Source organism: Branchiostoma floridae, chromosome 4, assembly GCF_000003815.2.
Source record: "Branchiostoma floridae strain S238N-H82 chromosome 4, Bfl_VNyyK, whole genome shotgun sequence".
NCBI classification, from domain to species: Eukaryota; Metazoa; Chordata; class Leptocardii; order Amphioxiformes; family Branchiostomatidae; genus Branchiostoma; species Branchiostoma floridae.
In genome coordinates, this window is record NC_049982.1 from 5,075,742 (window position 1) to 5,097,020 (window position 21,279).

Consider the following 21,279-nt stretch of genomic DNA (forward strand, 5'->3'; position numbering starts at 1 on the left):
CGGAGAGTCGTTCTGGTTCGTTCTTTGCTTTTGCACAGGATAAAACGTTTTGACAGCAACCAGAAGTACACAAATACTGATTAAGTTCACATGGTTCATACCCGTGCAAAGACAGTGTTCCAGGGTACTTGCTGTGAGATCCATGAGTTTTATGTTAATTGGTTGGTCAATTTATACCCCTGAAATTAATTTTTTTGTGTTTTGCGTCAACAAGAAAGGACAAAGGGGCATCGTTTATATAATTTATCCTGGAGCTCGATATAACGTTAGCTAGTTAGTTCTGGACAAATGGACAAATTGTCAGACGTCCTTGAAGATTAGCGCAAGAAGAACTAACGAGGAAACACGTAAGGGTCAAATGGTCAACGGTAGAACGGCAGGTCTCACAAATCACTGAACGAAACTTCAGCAGACATTTATGATACTATGCACCAGAACTGCAAACATATAAAATACGTCTCTGTTGCACAATTCACGCTTGTATTTGATGCCAATCTAAATACATGTCACAAGAGTAATTAATTACCTAGCTAATATATCAGCTTGTTTGATCAGTTCCATTCACCAATGCCCAGGGGACAGGTGGAGCGTCCAAAACTATTGACGCGTTCGTGTTGTAAGAAGTGTAGATTTCTTGTGGTCGTCTAAAAACGTGACACGGATCTGGGTTATCTACTTGGTTATTTTACGCATATGTTATACCTTAGTAGATCGAATGTAAGCTCCAGGCTACCCCGGAAAAGCACAGCATGTTGAGGATGATTCTGCCTCTTGTTATTGGTTTGCTTTACACAGGTAAGGGAGTACCTTTTGTATCCATTTTTTTAAATAGCCAGTTCATCCTTGGGGTTTGGGCAGCTGTTACATTGAATCGTGCCGAGAGTGGATGGGTGGAAATTTGACCCCCGTTCCTCGTTATTTACATGGCTTTGCTTCAGTCAGAATCTGGCTGACTCGGGATTCTCTTATAGAATATGCTCTTTTATCTCTTTTTGTATATTAGTCCCACATTGTTAGCTTTAATTTTTCCACTGCATTCTTAGTCTCAAGATCCAGACTTACAAGCTTTTACAAGAATCAAACTGATCAGGATCTGGGAATTTTTAGTACTGGCGACTAATCTTTCAATATAAGGTACAAAAATCACCAAGTTCAAAAGAAATCACTTTGTCACTATATCTCAAACCTTTTAAGAGTCTTTTCTTCTTTGTGGACAGGCCCTTGATGAATGATTTAATCCTGTCGTTTGATTTGCTGTAACGTTCTTCAAATACATGCCTTAATATTGTGCATTGTTCCTTGTTTACATTGCCACCGATCACACACAATAAAACGTGCTTTTGAGTAAAGGTGTTTTGCCACAGGCTATTCTCCTACGTAGAAGGGGCCAGAGTTATCCAACTCCTACGCATCGGTAGGGGGTTGTGGTCCCATCTGCGTGTGAGAATGCCACACACGTTTTCAGGCGATCCCATCGTAGTACTTAATAGACTGTCAATAAGTTAACAGTGGCACCTGCACTACAGTTTTTTTAAATGCCAAAATACAACAACAAGCCATAGGTTTGGTAAGTTGACAGCAATAAATTTACCTGTTTTGTCTCTCTAGAATTGCTGGGTAGTAACATGTACGTAACAATGACCGCAGTTCAATAAAGATACAGTCGGGAAACGAAAACACTTGAGCATGTAAATGTACCAAATGCCGAAAGTCCTGTTCACTGATATATTGCCCTTAGCTTCGATAACAGTGGCACCTGCATAACAAGTTTGGACAGTTAAACAGTAATGATCGTACCTGTTTGAATCGAACGCAAGCTTCATCAAAGGGAATTGACCTCTAATGTCCTTGTCTTCTTGACCGTCAGTGAAACATTTCTACTTCTTTTTCCCATGGACATGCTATGGTCTTGATATTCTGATGGCAGATTGCGTTTGAAGTAAGGAAAAAGTATTGTAGGTCCCCTTATAGTATCACGCTTGATTTGCTTAATCAATTAGGAAAATCTGTAACTGCAGTATTTCCATGATAGGACTTGACGCAGTTGAAACATTTACAGTTAAGAACTATGCAAATAATGGCCTAATTATGATAAAGAATTATGTAAATAAGGGCCTAATTATGATGATGAATTTGCATAATCGATGTGAAAGTACCATAATTCCTTAGTGGTAAATGGTGGTAATTGGTAAATTGGACGGAGGTTTTGTTCTCGGTCTAAGTCGTGTCTTATTAGGTTGTGCACCTTAATGCTGTGGACGGTCTGTAACATGTCCCTAACAATCCACCTTTCAACTTCGATGATACAAACGGGTATATCAGTTTACATCATTATTACATTCCTGCGCTATTTTGGAGATAAATTCATTTGGTAAGCGGCATTTTTCATGAATCCACCTGTCTTCGTTTACATCGTCCACAGAGTGTTTGGCAGCAGGCTACGTCCGTTTTAACGGAGTCTTCTACAAGAACTTCGCGGAGGAGAAGACGTACGATGATGCCAGACAGACGTGTACCGCAGACGGGGGACTGCTGGCCATGCCGAAGGACAGCGCGACCAACACTTTCATCCGCGATCTGGCAGGAGTTGAAGATCGTTGGCTTGGCTTGAACGACATCAACAATGAAGGTCAGTTTGTATATGAAGACGGCCAAACCCTGGAATCATCCGGCTACAACAACTGGTTACCCGGTGAGCCGAACGATCATGGCGGCGACGAGGACTGCGTCCATTTCATTGGTTCCGGACACGGCTGGAATGATGCGCCCTGCAGCATCGCCAAGGGATTCATCTGTCAGCTATGTATGTGCAATGAGCTTAAACACTCTCTCTCTTCAACCTCCTTGGTATGTGCAATGATTACCAACTTTAACAATTGTCACTGAAAAGTGTTTGTAATGTTATGTTTATGGCACACTTTCTGTGTCAGCTTATATCACGAGAAGCAAAAACTGCGATCTCACAGATGTTTGGCGCCAAAGTTTTCTCCGAGCAGAGGTTCAACTCCGGCTGGTTTTTGATGTGTACATATTTAGGCGTTTTTGCCGGGCTTTCTATTTTGCCTCATGTTCTTCAGAGCAGAACCCCTGCTTGGAGAGTAGCCCTTAAGACAATGTCTGTACATGTAGTACTGCAGTGGAACGGCTTTGATAACAGATAAGTCATGTTGTTAACATAGTCGTGAAGTTTTTGTGGTAGATCATTTATCTTGGGAGTAAATGATGTAGGATTAGCTTCCCCTAGTGGCATGTTTACCATCAGTGGTTGCAATAAGTACAAGACGCAGTATGTGTGTAAATGTCGATACAACGAATAGCAATATAACTAATCCCATCGATCATTTTCCGAACAAAGGCAGTAGCATGGTAGCTTTGTAGTTGAAATTATTTAAGCCATAAATCAATTAACGCGCGATCTCGATCTGGAGCGAGGAACAGACTGGTGGCTTTTTGGAATTCTCCAAGCAGAGGTGGCCTTTTTATCATTTACATCGGAGGGGGAAACTTGACCCTTTCCGCGGGCTGACTCCCCTGTGCCCTGGCAGTTCTATTTTATTTGCCGAATTCTACTATCCAAACCCCTAGCCCTTGTTATACTAGTAACTAGGACGGCGGTAGGAGGGTCTGGTGGCGGCTAACACTAGACTAGGTACCGCGTTAGTTATAACTGGGTATTTTGATTTTATTTTCATTTGTTTGTCATCATTCATGGAACGGTCATGCAAAGATGCAAAATCACACACAATGAACATGTAGGTTACGCTATCGACGCCCGAAAAAAGAACAGACTCCCTCAATATTTCTAGACAAGCTCACAAGTTATATTTGGTCGCTAGGTGTACTTCTGTATATTAATGATGTTTGCTGCAAGTGTTCAAATATCTGCTCAAGTAGTTACCTACCTACCTACCTGATCCCTTGACCCCAAGGTAGTTACTGTACTTTATAACAATGTCAGATCTACGATAGCTCTTATTTATGAACCAATTGAGTAATAGATGGTCATTGACTGTTGCCTTGGTTTGTTTGTACTCTCGGTTGTTAAAGAACCATAAATTGTTAAACGTTCTACTCATAGGCACGCCACCGTGGAGGGTGTTGCTCTTTCAAGACAGACAGAAAAATTACGACGAACAGGAATTAAAACAAAACCCTAATATTACTGATAGCTCACCAGGACAAAGTAATTTCTTGCTTGTTATAACTCTGCATTGAATAATGCAATGTGCTAGGAAGCCAGAGTCTAACATCTGTTTATAGATTCCTCTACCACAACAGCTTATCCCACATAAACCCATATATATTTGCATCACGCAACATCTGCTTGGAAATATCCAATTACCGCAACGATTAAAACGCCGAAATAACGGAGACCTGGACTATTACACCAAGACATAGGGTTGATATCTGAAATTATTACATCGATTATAACAACAGCTACCACAACGTAAGTCATCGCGCAACTGAGTGCAGACGACATGCCAAACTACATACGAATGCGGCAAACGGAACATAGAGATACAGATGCGAACACTCATCACATTCACAGATCATAATACTCTGTCGATGGAGGTTACCTTCCGTTTACATATTAACAACCAACTTGTATTTTACACCGTTTTCTAACAGCCGTGGCACTCGGTGATCCATGTACCGACTACGTGGCGCTTGACGAGCCCTCCAGGAGCGCCGGCAGCGTCGCGAGTCCAGGCGATCAGTTACGTTGCGACAGCGGCCTGAGGACCCAGTGGTACCGGTTCGTCAGTCCGGCAGGGGGAGAGATCCCGACGAACTGTTCTCTTCTGGCTCCCAGCAGCTGCTCAACGGTCGGACCTGTTTGGATGAAAGGTGAGTCATGAAAGTTATTACTGCAACAGTGCTGCAAATGACCGTGAACCATACCTCTAAGACAATTTTTCGACTACGTTGAGGATGTAATGTTCAAGAGAGCGACGTTTCTATGTGTATCCGCGTGTCATCAAGATAACCCAAGGACGACCGAATGGATTGGTTTTACATTTGGTGTTGAAAAAAAATGTTTTGCCCCCCCTCCCTGGTGTCTCCCCACGGTACTGCAGCGGATCGTCCAGTTTTGATAACTCCTGTTTTGAACCTGGTCTGTTAAATCTACGCCCTATGCTATGTAGGCTCTCTTCCGATCATATCTGACGGTGAAGCCACGAGGCAAGCGTGCCGCAGGTCCTTAAATACTGGAGACTGTGAGGCCAACTGCTGGGAGATCAGAGTCAAGCAGTGTCCTTGGACCCCTGAGCCGTTCTATGTCTACTTGTTAGGGCCCACGCCTGGCTGTGATGAAGCATACTGTGCAGGTGAGTCAGACCCATGTCAAGAGACTCTTACATCTCTTCTTTTTCTTGGTGCAGAACTAGAAGTGCTCTTAAGTTTTAAACGTCAAATCCTGTCTGTTGCAGAATTCAGCACTCAAGAGATGCTCGCAATACTGCATGGAATAGCAATACAGCAATCATAAATGCAATAGCTAGGAGATCAGGAATAACTGTGAACATATTTGAATCTGGACAGGATTGCTATGAGAATTATGCATGCTCGTACAGTATCATTCTCCTACGCAAAGTCAAACCCGTGTCCTAGAACTTCGCTCGGTTCTAGGACGTGGGATAGATTTTGCATAGGAGAATGATACAATAGTTTTAATTCCGCGATTGTACATAAACCCACCATTTGCTTCCTTTTCTCAAAAGGGACCGAAGTGCCATGCCCACCAGGACAGAGCTCTGAAAACTATGGATTCACACCTGGCTGTTCGGGTAAGACTTATAAGTTATTTGTGCTGGAGCTCGAATCGTTTAGACTACATAGCCATGTCCCTATGTATAAGGTTTAATTGCTCTTCCCCATAATCACTATGACAAAATGTTGCGTTATCATACCATGTCAGGAATCAAACGTCATGATTAACAAATGTAGCATTTATGGGTTGGCCTACTAATCACAATGTGCATGACATTGTCATTGCATTACCTTGAATGAAGTATTAAATCCAGCTATTCCAAACCAACTAATGTTGACCTGCTGATGTCTCAACGGTGAAGTTACAGCAGGTTGACATCAAAAATGTGGTCAGATGACTTTTACGTAATCTGTGCAAACCACACGAAGATAAAGAAACTATGTTGGAAGTACACATTTTGATAACATCTTTCAACCGGTAGCCAACTTCCCCGACATTACGACCAACCCACGATTGACCGACGGCACGGAACCTTACGAAGTCGTGCTGTTCTGCGACTTCGACCCACCTCCATGGAACAACCTGACGTTCGAAGTCTTCTGGGTCGCCGACAACAGTCCCATCTTCGAAGATGAGTTGGTAAATGGAGAGACCAGATCTGTCTTGATACAAGATGATCTGATAGCTGGAATGGGAAAGACGGTGAGAAATATTGTACACTATTCCACAGCAACATAAGATGATTTATCCCTTTGTTGCCCAGTAAACAAAGTAATTCTGATAATTAGACTAGAATAGACGTAGGTTGTAGAAACGTCCAGGTTTGCTTGAAATCACCATCAGGTATTTGTGACTAATTTGTGATGGAAAATAATAAATATACAATAATAACAAATATCAATGCCACATGCAGATACTGAAAGTATTCAGTATTCCCATATAATCGTCGACACCTAGTACCTGCACCGATAAAGTCTCAATAATTTCCAGATCACCTGCAAAGTCCGCGGCAGGTACATAAGCGGAGGCGCCCCTGGCGTGCTTGAGATCAGTAACGAGTTCTACGCTGGAGTTAAGGTACGTAATCGCTTTTGTCTTGCTCCCACAAACGTCTCGGTGTTCTTATGGAAAACAATATTCTTCTACACAACCAAAACCTGCCAACAGACACGTTTAAGATCGAGGCATTTGAATTATCTGTCAGGAGGTCCTGGTGAACAGCGGTTGCCAAAGGGTAGCTGTTGGAGGACCACTTTACGAGTTTTTCTTGCAGTTGTTCTTTTGTACCCCCCTCACATTAGGCGAAAATCGATCGGAAGACTAGTCTACGAGCTCCAAATGACATTTTCGTGAGTAAGACGTCCGGTGTTCTCACGATCATCTTGCGATTTTTTTTCCCGGTAACGTTTGTTACCTGCCCTGTAATGCATTACAAATGGGACAGAAAATAATAAGTTGCCATTTTTTGGCTATGATTAAAAGAGGAATTTTTCTAAACAACCACGTAGTTTTCACTGAAAATAAATCCGATTTATTTTTCGACCAAAAAAAGGCCATTTTCGACATTTCAATGAAAACGACTGTTATATGTAAACAGGGACAGCTTTGGGGCGAAAAATACGCAAGACCCTCTGGAGATCTTAAAATTGACCGACCTTCCAGCGATCGCGAAGAACGTCTGAAGATCGTACATAATGTGACAGGGGTATAAGGCGTAGTGAGGTGTGATAATGGACCCAGCTAAATGCAGAGCTTAGAGGAGCGAAACATGCTACATTAGTACAGACGTTTCTGTTACTGCTACTTTTAAATGTTTTAAATATTTCCTGTCACAGATTCTTACGCCGGACATTTTGATCGAGGAGGGAGGTGAGGCAAAGAACATACAGTTCCAACCTACCCTGCCGCTGGTCTGCACAGAGATTTCAACAATATGGGGAATAGAGTGTGAGCTCTCAATACAAATTGTGTTTAAGACTGTAGACTTTTCTGCCGACCGTATCTGTGAGGGAAGTCTGCCAGAAGCTGTTCAAGAGACGTGCAGTCTTCACTTCAATAAGGACACCTGGACCGGAGTTATTGAGTTTCCGGTGAAGGCCGTCAGTGACTGCATCGCTGACGGGTCAAAGCGTATGAAGATCGGATTCAACCCATTTTCTGCTGACTCTGCCCCCCTGTGGGACAAGTACCAAATTGGGGACGTCTTTGTAAGTTGAGAATGTTTTTTTTACATCTTACATGGAATCTATCTTGTACTCTGACATCTGCCAGCAGCGACAAACTCATGCGATAAAAAAACGTTTACAGACTTCTTAACTTTGAAGAGATTCTACAAAAATCATTGGGCTAGGAATATGTTAACACAACCAATATCAAATTGTAGATACTAAAAAGTGTCACATTTTGTATTTAGGTCACCACTCGCAACAACGATCCGGACGGGGATGTCGTGTGTAAATCCACAGGGGATCCGCACTACACCACTTTTGACGGAAGGTGAGGAAAAATATCTAACATGCATTCACATAATTCCACCAGGTGCCATTATACCGCCACCTCAAAAAACGTTGTTATAGAGGCCTTCTCAATATTGTCTTCAACACCTAAATATCTGAATCGTATTACATTTAACGTTAGGATATTTAACATTCGGTGTTAAAGACAATCTTGGGAAGACCTCTATACTAACGTTTTTTTTTTGAGGTGGCGGTATTATGGCACCTGGTGGAATTATGATACATACATAGTCGATGTTACATAAGTTTTCCATTTCTGATATTCCAAGTACAATATTTTGACTTGTATAACATTACGGCGTGTTGGGATATCCCTCTGATGTGTCATTCTTTTCTTTCTCTGTGTCCATTACGTTCGACTATTAGGTACTATCATATATACCAGGCTGGAACATTCACCCTGATGAAGCATCGGCTCCTCCCCATTGAGGTACAACACACGCACTGCACATTTTTCAATAGCGTTGTATAGTTTTTTTGTCTTTGCCATACAATTTTCAGTGGTATTTGTGATGAAGACCCGTACTGCTAAGCAAAGAGCTGATAAAAGCAACCCGGGCAAGCGCTGAGCAACAATCAGAAATCTTTCAGGGAAATATTCTCTAGGTTATTGGTTGTTTGTTTGTTTGTTTGTTTGTTTGTTTGTTTGGTTGGTTGGTTGGTTGGTTGGTTGGTTGGTTGGTTGGTTGGTTGGTTGGTTGGTTGGTTGGTTGGTTGGTTGGTTGATTGATTGATTGGTTGGTTGGTTGGTTGGTTGGTTGGTTGGTTGGTTGGTTGGTTGGTTGGTTGGTTGGTTAGCTGGCTGGCTGGCTGGTTGGTTAACAGGTAAATGATAGTACAGTTTGTTCTGTCCATAGATCCAGACCAGGATGAAAATGTGTGGTGCTGGGAGTGTGGCCTGTAACTGCGGCGTTGCTATCAGAGCTGGGAATGAGGTCTTCATCATCACCAAGTGCAAAGACGGTGTTGAGAGGTTCAGCTACTCCACAGGCTCCTGGGTTCAATTTGAATCATCTCTCGCCACATTGGTGCAGCACCATGGTCCCGTAGGACAGGACACGCGTTTCTACTACAAAAATGGCGGTGACCAGTATTTGGTAAGTTTGATTAGCTTCGCTAATACGTCGTTACCTGCTAGAACGCTCCAAATGCAAAGAAACGTCTACACGATAGATGATGTAATGTGCCTTCCGATTTCTACCAAACTAATTCTTTTAGTACACAGGTTACCTTGACTTTGTGCCTTAATTCGGATTTGACGTAGACTCGATAATCTTTGTGTTGCTCAGGTCTACTTCCCAACAGGATCGTGGATGGACATCAGAGTGATAGGAGCGCTCAAAAATTATCTGAACATCTATTTCTACCCTTCCGCTGACGACTACGGTAAAACTATTGGACTGTGTGGAACGTTTGATGGTGACGATAGAAATGACGGTCTTCATGCAGATCTTGTGACCGTGTCACCGATAGGTTACGATCATGACATCACCAACAGTGCCTTCGTCACAAGCTGGAAGTGAGTTGTTTTTTCATTATCGGTGCTGTTTCACAAATGCTGTACGGTTGAACCGTTTACGTATACTGATTCGTATCATTCACACTTATTGTCAATCATTCAAATCTCAAAACACTTACTTCTTGACTCAATTTAGGCTTCCAGATGACGAAAACCTCTTCACTGGCAGCTTGGATCCTTCACCTTTTCCTCTAGATGAGCGACAGTACTGCGAATGCAGCAGGGATGGCGCTCACCAGGAAGTGAGTTGTAACTCATCGTACGCCTTCAACTGCCAGTGGAAGTCGGCCAGTGCACGTGCCAGACCGGTCGTGGAACAACAGAACGCGCGCAGGAGAAGGGACACCAGCTACAACGACGAAGTCTACGATGACGACATGTTTGGTTTCGACTACAATGAGCCGGTCACTCCTGTGGTGAGCAACTGAACTTCATTTTTCCACAATCATTGTTCGGACAAATGGTTTTCATGTTGACAGGGAATTCTCAGAAACTGTTTTGTGTGAGTTTTGCCCAATGTCGAATTACAAGATTAGATGTCACTGCACCATGTCCTTGTTGCTATACATTTTGCATGTGCGGCGTATCTTACTGGTACATTGTCTCTTTCAGGCTCCCCCCACCTGGCCTGCACCGAACGGGATGACGGAGGCAGAAGCCAGAGCGTTCTGTGAGGGCGCCATGACGGGTTCCCCATCAGGAGAACTGTGCACGTCAGTTCTTGGAGACAAAATTGATTTGTCATCAGCCGCAGAGTCGTGCGTGGTAGACATCCAGGTACGAGAGGTCAAAGGTTCTGATCAACTGCAAATAACAGTATTTTGTTGACTCTGTCTAAAACTTAACCATACTTGCTACAGACCAGTTACATTTTTACTTGGCAATATAATTGATGACATTGGAGAAATATTATTACTGTTGCATTTTATCATAGTTACGACATTCGGCATTATAGCTATTCGATGTTCCAAAACCGTATGATTCAGTAGTTTGAGTATCTGGCGTATCTTATTACCTTGATGTCTAACTTTTATCGACGTATTTGATGTTAATTTGTCCTTTTTCTTCAGGCAACCGGTGATACCACGTGGGCGGAAACTGCTGTGGAAACCATGGAAACCAGTTGCGGCGGTTTGCTGTACAAAAACACGTCCTTCTGGGCAAGCAACACCAGCGAGACAAACAACGGTACCCTTACACCTCCGTCCTTCTTCTACGAAACCGTCTCGTGTCCAGGTAACTGTAGCCAGAAGGGAATCTGTGAGAAGGGAGAGTGCGTCTGTCAGGTGGGGTATGAGGGTCCGTCCTGCTCCATAGAATCAGACAAACCACCAGACGCGTTCTTCATCCCGAAGGAAGGTATGTGTGACATCAATACCCGGCCGTGCGAACGGACTCCCGTCATCGGACAGAACTTCCTGGAGTCGGAGAGTCTGACATGTTCTTTGCAGGCGGCACAGGTGCGTCTTCTTTCTGGTGGCGGTGTGCACGTTTGTTTTGAGATCGTAAGTCGTGAATAAGTGCAACAGGCATGTTCAGTTGTTGAGTTGCTAAGATTACTTCACACTTAAGAAAGATAACTTACATGCCAATTATTATGAAATATATAGAGATTAACATTGTTATCGATATGAATATGCTACCCTTACGCTCTCTACAATGTTTTCCAGGTTGACTACAATGGCGTTCACCCTCTTACGGACAAAACAACTATTGCGGCCGCATTTGAGGATTCTGCCCGTGTGGTGTGCCCCCTCCCGCGGTCCCGTGTGAGGAGGAGTGCTGCAGCCGGACACAGGACAACAGCCGAGGCGACGCTCGTCTCCATCAGTAACGACGGTGTGCGCTTCAGTCCCCCGGTCCTGCTCATCACGTATGACGCCGTCTGTCAAGACTGCAACGTCACCGGATTCTGTGTTCTCAGGGTAAGAGAGCATTCGTTTTCTGTAGGCTACAGGTGCTTTTCGTAGGCTTCTACAAACTTAACTAACCATGTGGCTTGCATGAAAAATGGCTTGATTTGATTAATTTCTGTCGTATTCGTTTTTCTACACACAGAACGACTCCTGTGAGATAGACGGTGCTTGCTACACCAGTGGAGAAACACAAATTGGCAACCCTTGTAAACAGTGTGACCCGTCAGTTAACGTGTCAACATGGAGCGATCGTGGTGGGTAGTTGTAGGGTAACTGAAGGCTTCTTGTGCAGAAAAGGTGTAGATAACCTAAAGTACTAGTGTTTTAGATTTATAGACGTTCTTGCACAGATTCCATTGTATTGATTTAGTACCAATAACATTGATTGAATATTTGCTTAAGCTTGTCCAATGTTCAGGGAATTTGCAGCGTACACGTGTACTAAGGTACATAACAGTTACATATTTATTTGACTTCCACGATTTTGTCCCTTTTTTCATCCAAGGCTGTTCGTGCCAGCCGTGCTACCCGGAAGTGACGTGTACAGACGTACCAGGTGGACACGAGTGTGGGGACTGCCCGCGTGGCATGACGGGAGACGGGAAGAACTGCACTGCAGGTAGCTGTAGCAAGATTAATTTGTAGATGACAAAATTTTGGATGCAAAATCTAAACGTAGATAACTAAACAAATCTCCCTCGTTGTGCAAAATTTTGTGAAAGCTATAGCCTCCGCCCTAAGAGGATGAAACACTGTTCTTGGCGTGTCTGTCTCTTCGTATGTGTTTTCACCTTGCAACGACTGTGTGTTCTGTCAGAGGCCTGTTACCGTCTAATACTTGAGTGAATGTATCTTTTGTTGTCTCCGTTTGATCCTTTTGTTTTATCCTCCCTCAGTGGCAGCCCAACAGGGCTCCAGCTGGTACGAGCAGCCGGTAAACATCACGCTGCTGTCTCTAGGAGCAGTTGTCATCGCTGCAGCTCTGATCGGAGTCGCTGTGTGGCGCGTCAAAGCACACAATGTCGCCAGAGGCAAGGTGGGAGATCTGCCACTGGATGAGAGGAAGAAGAGCGACGGTTCCAAAAGTGTCAATGAGGAGGAGATGCTGGGCCAGGATGGCAAACATGAGTAGTGAACTGTGACCCACCTATAGTTTAGATTGGGCTGCCTGCACTCCTTTAAGCCTCAATTGGAAGTAAAAATACCCAATGTTTGTGCATCTGAGGCAAAACTGTAAGCATAAATTACTGTTTTTTTCTCTACATCGTTTTCTATTGTATGATGGAATTTAATTTACCTTAATTTCTCTCTGTCTGGGTTAGCCCAACAGCAATGTTTTTTGAGTATCGTCTTGCAAAAGATTATGTTCTTCATGTATAAACAAGATAGCTCTTGTTCCTAATATATAATAGTGTATACCATCTCTTGAGGCATGGACGAGATGTAGTTATCATTTTAAAATCATTCCAGGAGCGAAATTGAAATTAAGTAGAGAATTGACGCTGAGAGAGTTTTTTAAAGAAAATGATTTATTGAGAACAGAAACCTATTTCTTTATCCATATACATGTAAATCACACAACTAATCATCGCAAACCGTTTATTTCTTTTGCTTTCTAATTTCCGTCTTGCAGTGAAAGATACCATAAATAGGAGAGTCATTTTTGTGTAAATTCTTTGTTTTGCATAGATTTCAAGCAAACCAACAGAACTCAAATGCTGTATTTCATCTAATTATGCACGAACCGCGTAACAGTTATATATAGAGTGGTTTGACACGTCGTTTGTTACTGGCCATGATAGTCACATGTGAACTGATATTTCAAAGATGTATGGGGAGAACACAGCACACAAGAATGTTTCCATAGAGAGAGAGTCATATGTCAGCCTTTACGGAGTTTAGAACTATGTGTTTAATGCTTCATTTGCTTTCAAGCTCGAATTGTTGTAATGTTGTGTACAATAAAGGTTCTAATGATAAGGCTGACCTACTGTGTGTATTGACAGTCAATTGTTACTGATTTCTGATCTTCACAGGCCTGACCGATAGACAAAACAAAGAACGGCCTGCACCAATACAGAAATCCCTCATGAAAAATATTTTTGTAAGATGATCTGTGGAATAACAGTTAGATACATCCAAGATATGTGGTTCTTTAATACTAGTAGAAAAGACCAGCACGAGCACATGTGCGCACATGTTGCACGGAAATTGTAGATGTGTATGTTTGGATACAAAAATTTCCATATCAAGAAACACTGTGTACATGATTAGAAGTTCTCTTCTTCCTATGTAAATACAGGATTTCATTCCTAAAATTGTCGTTCATATCATCGTCATCATATCATTCCGTGCCAGTACTGCAGCCAGGCCTCTATAGCAGGTCCCACTTGGAGATGTTGGGACCCAAAACGCATACCTGTCCCATAGTTGGGGTAGGGTGACCGCAGTGACACTCAGCTGAGTTCACCTGACCCCATGTCGTTACGTTAACGTGACAATAAACTGAACCCAGATAATCGTCTGGGAAAAAGCAGTCACCTGTTGAGGAAGGCAATGGGAATGGCTTGTACATGCCAGTTGTTGGGTCGCACAGGCTAGGGTGTTTGCTTGGACTTTTATCGGACCCCACGACGCGTCAATACAACAACCTGCCAGCGCTAGCTAGCTGACGCCACGGTGATAAAGAAGTGCCCTTTGGATGTGATGTCAATCCGGCTGCATGACAGATTTTATCAGCAGACAGTACAACATTCGCCTGCAGCTGCTTGTATCTAAAGGTTTTAGGACCTAGAAGTGAACACCATACGGCCATGACCACAATGAGGTGATTAGACAGCAAAGATCACTGACCTGACCTGGCTTGACCTGAGCTATTTCTGCGTTCATCTGGCTGTAATCAATGAGGTTAAACTGCTTGTTTATCTGACGTTGAAATTTCACCAATCAGAGATCAGCTGACCCAACCCACGCTTGGCCCTCTAGACGCAACGTCGATGAAGATGATCCGGACTCTTGTCGTATCTCTGTTTTGTACAGGTAAGAGGGCATTCCGTTATGTATTCCTGGTTGCTCTGCGAGGTCACTATATGCAGAATATACGTCTCAGTTATATGACGTTAAGGACCTTATTCGTAGGTGCGTTCTGACAGTAGCTGACAACTTATTGCAGCTTACCTTGTGTAGATTCTCCTGAAGTCACTTGTGGATGCGACTTTCCACTACTAGCCCTACGTTTGTATGTTTGTTGTATCTGTTCTATTAAGCTTTGATTCCAACTTCATGACGGGTCCTTTACTCCCTCGACCTTTTCAACTGAGATCTTCATGGTATGTATGCAGGCCATAACGACAGATGTCTTTATTGCGTTCCAAATGAGAGTTACCATGATGTTCAACATTAGACCAGGTCGCAAAAGGGTTCTGAATCCTAGCACCTTGATATGCCGGCTCTTCAGGGCGTATTCATGCTGATATCCACGCCGTAGAAACAGCCTACATTTCATTGAGATTCTAAAGAAACTATGGTTTACGGGGACTGGTATAAGCTTATATTCTTCTGTTGGGCGTTCTAATGTTAGGGATACATATTAATTCTGGAGTGTTAAGGGTTAGGGTACGTCGATGACGTGTATCAACATGTACCTGGTACTGAACAAGGTTGAGTCAGAGTTACGTGACAAGCATCATTGACCTAATGGGGGAAATACAAACAACCTGCATACGCAAAAAGCTGCTGGGTCACAGAGGTATGTTGACATTTACATGGATAATTCGAGGCTTCTACAATGCAAACAGTAAACGAACAACTAAAGCCCCTAATCTTATTTGGACGTGCCCTTTGAGTGAGATCTCAATCGAGCTGCGTTACAGGTCTGGCTATGAGAGCTGATGAAATGCCCGCTGGGTCACTCTTGTTGTCATTTACGTGATCAGTACTAGTCCTCCCATTTTAGCAAGGAAAAATTATACAAGCTTTGACATGCATAAGTATCAAATCCTGTTGTTGGGTGTAATGGTGGTTCTGTTAACGAACCAAGAAGTTCTAGCATTCCGGCGACGTTTTAGTTTTTGTAGACGTCGATCAAGTTACTCCTGGAACAGTTGGAGTGCATGTAGCGCCCCATGTGGAACCTCAGGCACACAGACGCGCACAGCTAGCGGCTGTGGATCCCCGGGGTCGCAAACTCGCCCCTGTAACCGGTTTTGTCATAACGGAGGGACGCCCAAAGCTACCTCGTGCTCGTGTTCTCTCGACTTTGTGGGGACCTGCTGTGAAACCCGTGAGTTTTACGTTTATTCTGTCAGTTCTAAGGGTTATAGTGATGTCATTCAGATGAAAATTCTAATTACTTGTAATTCACTTTAGGGGCTGGGACAAAGTAAAAAATAAACAACCAATACTTACTTACTTAGAAATGCAAACAGCGCGAAAGTTTGCTGCACGTCCATACTTCTCTTTGCCCTTTTTGTCTGAAGTTTTTTTAATTTGCCCTTTACAAACTGCTGTACAATCTATAGTCGGTAAAATGTTAGATTGTCCACAAAAACCCTAGAACCATTTGCACAGTTGACAGGCCACTCAAGGGGTAAAGAGAATGTTAACGTCTGTGATATGTGCACTATTAGAACAGATATTTGAACCTCACATGGAAATGTCTTCGTAAGCGGTAATTGATGACAAGAGCAACCTGTTGGACAGAGGTTATTGGACACTTGGGTTCAACTCCCCACGGGGCATATTTGGATATACCTTACCGCTTGGATATGAGACCTTACAAAACGCTCGTAGGGTCATTCACGCAGTCACTACTACTGCTAGTTCTCCATTTTGTAATTAGCAAGGAAAAATATTACGAGCTTCGACATGCACAAGTATCAAATCCTTCTGTTGGGTGTCATGGTGGTTCTGATAGCGAACATAGGAATTCTGACATGGATGCGGCGACAAATTTCAACTCGGAGAATCAGACAGTTTAATTTTGACGGCATTGACCTCGACGGCGACCCCAGTTGGAGTGCCTGCAGTGCGCCATGTGGGAACTCAGGCACACAGTCGTCCGTAGACCCTTTTGGTGGTACGCAAACTCAGGCCTGTAACCGCTTCTGTTACAATGGAGGGACACCCCAAGCTTCCTCGTGCTTGTGTTCTCTCGCCTTCAGGGGAACCTGCTGCGAGACCCGTGAGTCTTTGGTTTATGTGTCTGTCAATGGCCATAACCAAAATGCTACTACTTAACATTTAACGGCAATTCAATCCCGACAACTAGATAAAAATTGGATATCTACTCCCGGGCGTTTCCAGTGACATCTATCACTATTTTTCAGCGTCGTCTATCTATAGAACAATCACATCCATTCCATCACATTCTATCCCTTCTCCTAGCTTTTTCTGTGCTATGGTTCATTCGCTTAGATTTTTATGATTTAGTCCCATGAAATTCATATGTTCTTGAAATGTCTTGTTTGCGCTGTGGCATGTACGGACCTTCTTGTTCCTGTGTGCTGTTTTTTTTTTCAATAAGGCCACATCAAGTAAATTTATCAAAATATATGGATGACGTGTTGTCAACTTGGTAAGTTTTACCAATCTACTACACTAGTGTTACTTTTAATGCACTTCTAGATATTGACTAAAATGAATGTAGGGCTGTGATACGGGTGTCTTGTCGCTTCAATTCTTGTTACTACGTTTTAAGTGTCTATTTTCAAAATTTAGCATCTAATCCTTTTACCCATCATCCGTGGTACGGATCGCTCGACGGCCGAAGGCCCGCGGGAGGGCTAGGACCGAGGGTGATGTGGAATACACCGTGTTGTATTTTATTTATGTCATATCCACCTGAGGAAACACATGTTTCGATGTGAAATGCGCCAGAAGTGGAGAAAATTTGGTGCCCTCGAACAACGACGGAATCAGGTATTCCAATTTTCGACCACACCGCACTCGGCGTACGCAGAGTATGTTCGAATTGTTCGATGGAAGCCTGTGTGATGAAACTTCGAAGCCTGTGTGATACGGCTTTTTATCACACGGCCCGGAACACCTGTATCGAACGTTGTCGCGGCCCAGGTATGACATAAAATCCGTCATCAGTTCTAACGGTTATAGAGATGTCATTCAGAGACAAATTCTATTTACTTGTAATTCGTTTTACGGACTGGGACAAAGCAATAATCAGAAACAAATACTTGCTTAGAAATGTAAACAGCACGAAAGTTTTATTTGCTGCACGTCCATACTTCTCGTTGCCCTTTTTGTCTGCAGTTAAATTTGCAAACTTCTGTCCAGTACATCGTCGGCAAAAATTCTATATTGCCCACGAAAGACCATTTGTACAGTTGGCAGGCCACTCAAAGGGTGAAGATAATGTTGACGTCTACTAATAGAGAAGATATTTGTACCTCACACGGAAATTCCTTCGTAAGTGATAACAAGCTCAGCCTGTTTGGACAAGGCTATTGGACGCTTTGGAACTCCATAGGACGACATCGTTTAAGATGATCCTGCAACTTCTCATCGTTTTATTACATGCAGGTGAGGGAACCACGCGGTAGTTATTCTGGTGGTCTTGGTATGACCATTCTTACCATACCAGTTACTAACGTATGGTAGAAGTCTTAGTAGTTTCCGGTTCTAACATGCTAATTTTGGAGTGGAATTCAAACTTTTTAAACCACAATTCCATTCGTTCTAGGGTAGCGAGTACGCATATCGCACATACACGTATTATTCAGGCTTTAGTCACTCTTGAAAGCTTTATGCGCGCGCAGGGCTCGTTTCCACGGGTGCTTTATCTCTGTCCATTTTGAACCGGTCACTACTAAGGAAGGCATCAACTCTTTTACGCCGTCAAACCTGATGAGGTCACAGTACAGACCTAGTATCTCTGTCAATATCCTCCATAACATACTGCCGTGTTATAGGAATGTTGCAGGACCTTTCGCACCATCTTTAGACACAAAGAGTGTAAAGCGTCCCGTCTTTGTCCTTACTTGTCTTATAAGCTTGTACGAGTCCGATGTACGTGACAAGGATCACCGACCTCATGGGGGAATGCAAACAACCTGTGCAGAGATTTGCTGGGTCAACAGGCATGTTGACCTTTACATGGATAATACGAGACTTGTACAATGCAAACAGTAAACGAACAACTAAAGTCCATCATCTGATGGCCAGGCGTGCCCTTTCATGCGACCTCTATCGAACTGTGTACACAGGTTTACATATGTCCTGATATGTGCAAACTGCCCGCTGGGACATTAACCCATGACTGTCCCGAGCATGCCCCTTACATTGTACTATGCTCGATAGAGCATGGTATAGAGCACTACTGTTATATATAGTCCAGGTTCCCGTTTAAGTATCATCCTTATGTCACCTGCTGCGATACCTGTGAGTTTTCTTTCAGCGATATGTCCTCTGTTCCGTTTTTTTCTGGGGGGGGGGGCGTAGAGTACATTAATTCATCGCATCAGGACTTGCCATGGGTTTTGTTGTCTTGCTCACATATACAAACTGTTACACTCAGCACGAACCATATAAAAACGGTAATCTTTAAATGGAATAAACAAAAACAAACGCCTCAAGTCTTTCATGCAGAAAAAAACCTTTAAGTGCCATAGCAAACCCAATGATTAGAGATTTGACAGCATTGAAGGCAACATATTTTCTTGAATGGATCATTGACACTGGGATTAGTAGTCAAACGACTGGGCAGGGAGGAGGTGTGTAGCAAAACGCCGTCACCATGCCGCCATCGTACCGCGAACGTAGGGAGCCAATGGGCACCAACTGGGAACAAAGTAAACGCACATTTTGTAAAAAGTGAGGTATCGGTTTCAAGGTTGTTGTTTTTTAATAAAAATATAAACATATATTATTACACTTGCGTGGTGCAATACATGAAATAGGATGAAAGCAGGTTAAATCTGGTTCGTGTCTGTTCGTTTGGGTCATTTTCTGTTACTGTATAAGTCTTTTAGGGTTAGACGTATACTTCGCGATATGTTACAGGTGTTGTGCCAGGTATCATAAGTGAACGTCCCTTCAGCATTGCATTTCTCTTTTGGTGGATTTTCATAGTTTTCAATGGTTTTCAATGACAATGCTGCGATTTCCAACCGTTTTGGCTTGAAACGCAGATGCGCCGCACGTCAGTGTGACCGCAAAGGACAATTGGCGATAAAGGTGACGCAGTAAAATGCCGCCAACGTATACCGCCACAGTCCAGTGAGATAACCCCTTCACTTGGAAATTCAGACCCGTGGAACACAATGTTATAGAGGAAGGAACTGATGTCATTCTTTGTGGGAAGGGCTGTAGATCCAGTCACAAATTGTAATTATGGTTTTGCCTTCAAAGATCTGCTTGTAGATTATGGACATTATGATGAAGGCATGCAGCTTAGTAGCTGTACCACGTGTCTTACGAATTCGGCATATGGCGCACATGTGGTTTTCTTTCTACTTTCATGTAGCACTTTTGCAATTCACTATTGTACATTTTAAAACCACACACTGAGGAACTGTGTACGCAGTGCCATAGAAATGGCATTGGATTTTTAATTTCTGCAGCTGTGGTGTACGGGGACCCATGTACCGAATACGAGGCAGTGGACGAACCCACCAGGAGCACTGGTTCCTTGATGAGTCCCGGAAATGTCCGCTGTGACAGCGGCCTGAGGACCCAGTGGTACCGGTTCGTCAGCCCGGCAGGAGGAGAGATCCCCACTAACTGCTCTCTTCTGGACCCTACCAGCTGCTCAACCATCGGGCCTGTTTGGATGAAAGGTAGGGGCATCAGACTAACCTGTGAGAGGAGGAAACAATAATAGAATGCTGGTCTGCCATCCGAATGTATCTATTGGTCGGCGAAAGGGGATTGTCGTGTCCTGTGTCTCCCTGCTTTCAGTGTCCTGTCAAGCAAGCAGATAACGTACAGTGGGATTGAGACAATCAAAATATTGTTCTAGGTCTACCTACGTATGATAATAGCACCAGTGACAATGATTGCATTGATACGGTTGCCACAATTCCCGGCTAGAAAAACATTGCTGCAAAATGCCTTGTGTCGGGTGAGCAGACAAAGGTTCCGTAATGCTGTTGGCAGCCTTACATTGATGTGCTGATGAAATGAGTTTTTGTCATCTAAGCATGGTTATGTCGTACTTTTACCAGGCACCCTTCCATCTACGGCTGATGGGGAGGTAATAAGACAGGCCTGCCGGATCGGAGTCGGGGTGTGTGAGGGAAACTGTTGGGACATTAAAGTGAAAAGCTGCGTCCGAGATGGCCAATCCTACTATGTCTACCTGCTACCCCCGACACCGGGCTGTCCGGAGGCATACTGTGCAGGTACGAGAACTAAAGCTCGCTGACAACCGCAACGAGTGACAAGTTGGTCGAAAAACAAGAAAAAGATCACAATGTTTTACCGAAAACTTTCCCTATTGTATACACAACTCCAAGGTTTTATTTCCTTAATTGCCAGCATACTTAACTGAGAATGTAAGTTCATCTGTGACGGTAGTTAATATAATGATACGATTTTTAAGACTTTATATCCGTACACAAGAATAAAGCGCTTACCAACAAGCTTTCGATCAGTCCTCTG

The 21,279-nt window shown here is 43.3% G+C and overlaps 2 protein-coding genes and 1 long non-coding RNA gene across 3 annotated transcripts in view; all 3 read left to right on the forward strand.

Annotated features, from left to right (window-relative positions):
• The first annotated feature begins 262 nt into the window (after positions 1-262).
• LOC118413058 (von Willebrand factor D and EGF domain-containing protein-like) lies at positions 263-11,268 on the forward strand. Its single transcript, XM_035816201.1, has 15 exons — positions 263-795; positions 2,423-2,803; positions 4,630-4,848; positions 5,148-5,330; positions 5,724-5,789; positions 6,195-6,415; positions 6,704-6,790; positions 7,549-7,920; positions 8,127-8,209; positions 8,596-8,659; positions 9,087-9,326; positions 9,519-9,748; positions 9,885-10,164; positions 10,361-10,525; positions 10,819-11,268. The coding sequence occupies exons 1-15, from the start codon at positions 750-752 to the stop codon at positions 11,266-11,268; spliced, it is 3,087 nt and encodes a 1,028-aa protein (XP_035672094.1). The 5' UTR covers positions 263-749.
• A 156-nt stretch (positions 11,269-11,424) lies between these two features.
• On the forward strand, positions 11,425-12,261 carry LOC118413443. The gene is made up of 3 exons (XR_004830869.1): positions 11,425-11,673; positions 11,807-11,918; positions 12,170-12,261. It is a non-coding gene; the product is annotated as an uncharacterized LOC118413443 (long non-coding RNA).
• A 3,161-nt stretch (positions 12,262-15,422) lies between these two features.
• LOC118413059 (von Willebrand factor D and EGF domain-containing protein-like) overlaps positions 15,423-21,279 on the forward strand; it is a 13,850-nt gene continuing 7,993 nt past the window's right edge. The window contains exons 1-3 of the mRNA XM_035816202.1: positions 15,423-15,946; positions 20,241-20,456; positions 20,844-21,020. Of these exons, the coding sequence (XP_035672095.1) occupies positions 15,646-15,946; positions 20,241-20,456; positions 20,844-21,020 (694 nt within the window). The 5' untranslated portion in view covers positions 15,423-15,645. The remainder of the gene's footprint in view (positions 15,947-20,240; positions 20,457-20,843; positions 21,021-21,279) is intronic.

Excerpts from the sequence above, each read along its gene's own strand:
- LOC118413058 (XM_035816201.1), top strand. The coding sequence starts at position 750 with ATGTTGAGGATGATTCTGCCTCTTGTTATTGGTTTGCTTTACACAG. Across the intron at positions 7,921-8,126 it reads ACCAAATTGGGGACGTCTTT|GTCACCACTCGCAACAACGA; the intron begins GTAAGTTGAGAA and ends TTTTGTATTTAG. Across the intron at positions 8,660-9,086 it reads ATCGGCTCCTCCCCATTGAG|ATCCAGACCAGGATGAAAAT; the intron begins GTACAACACACG and ends TTCTGTCCATAG.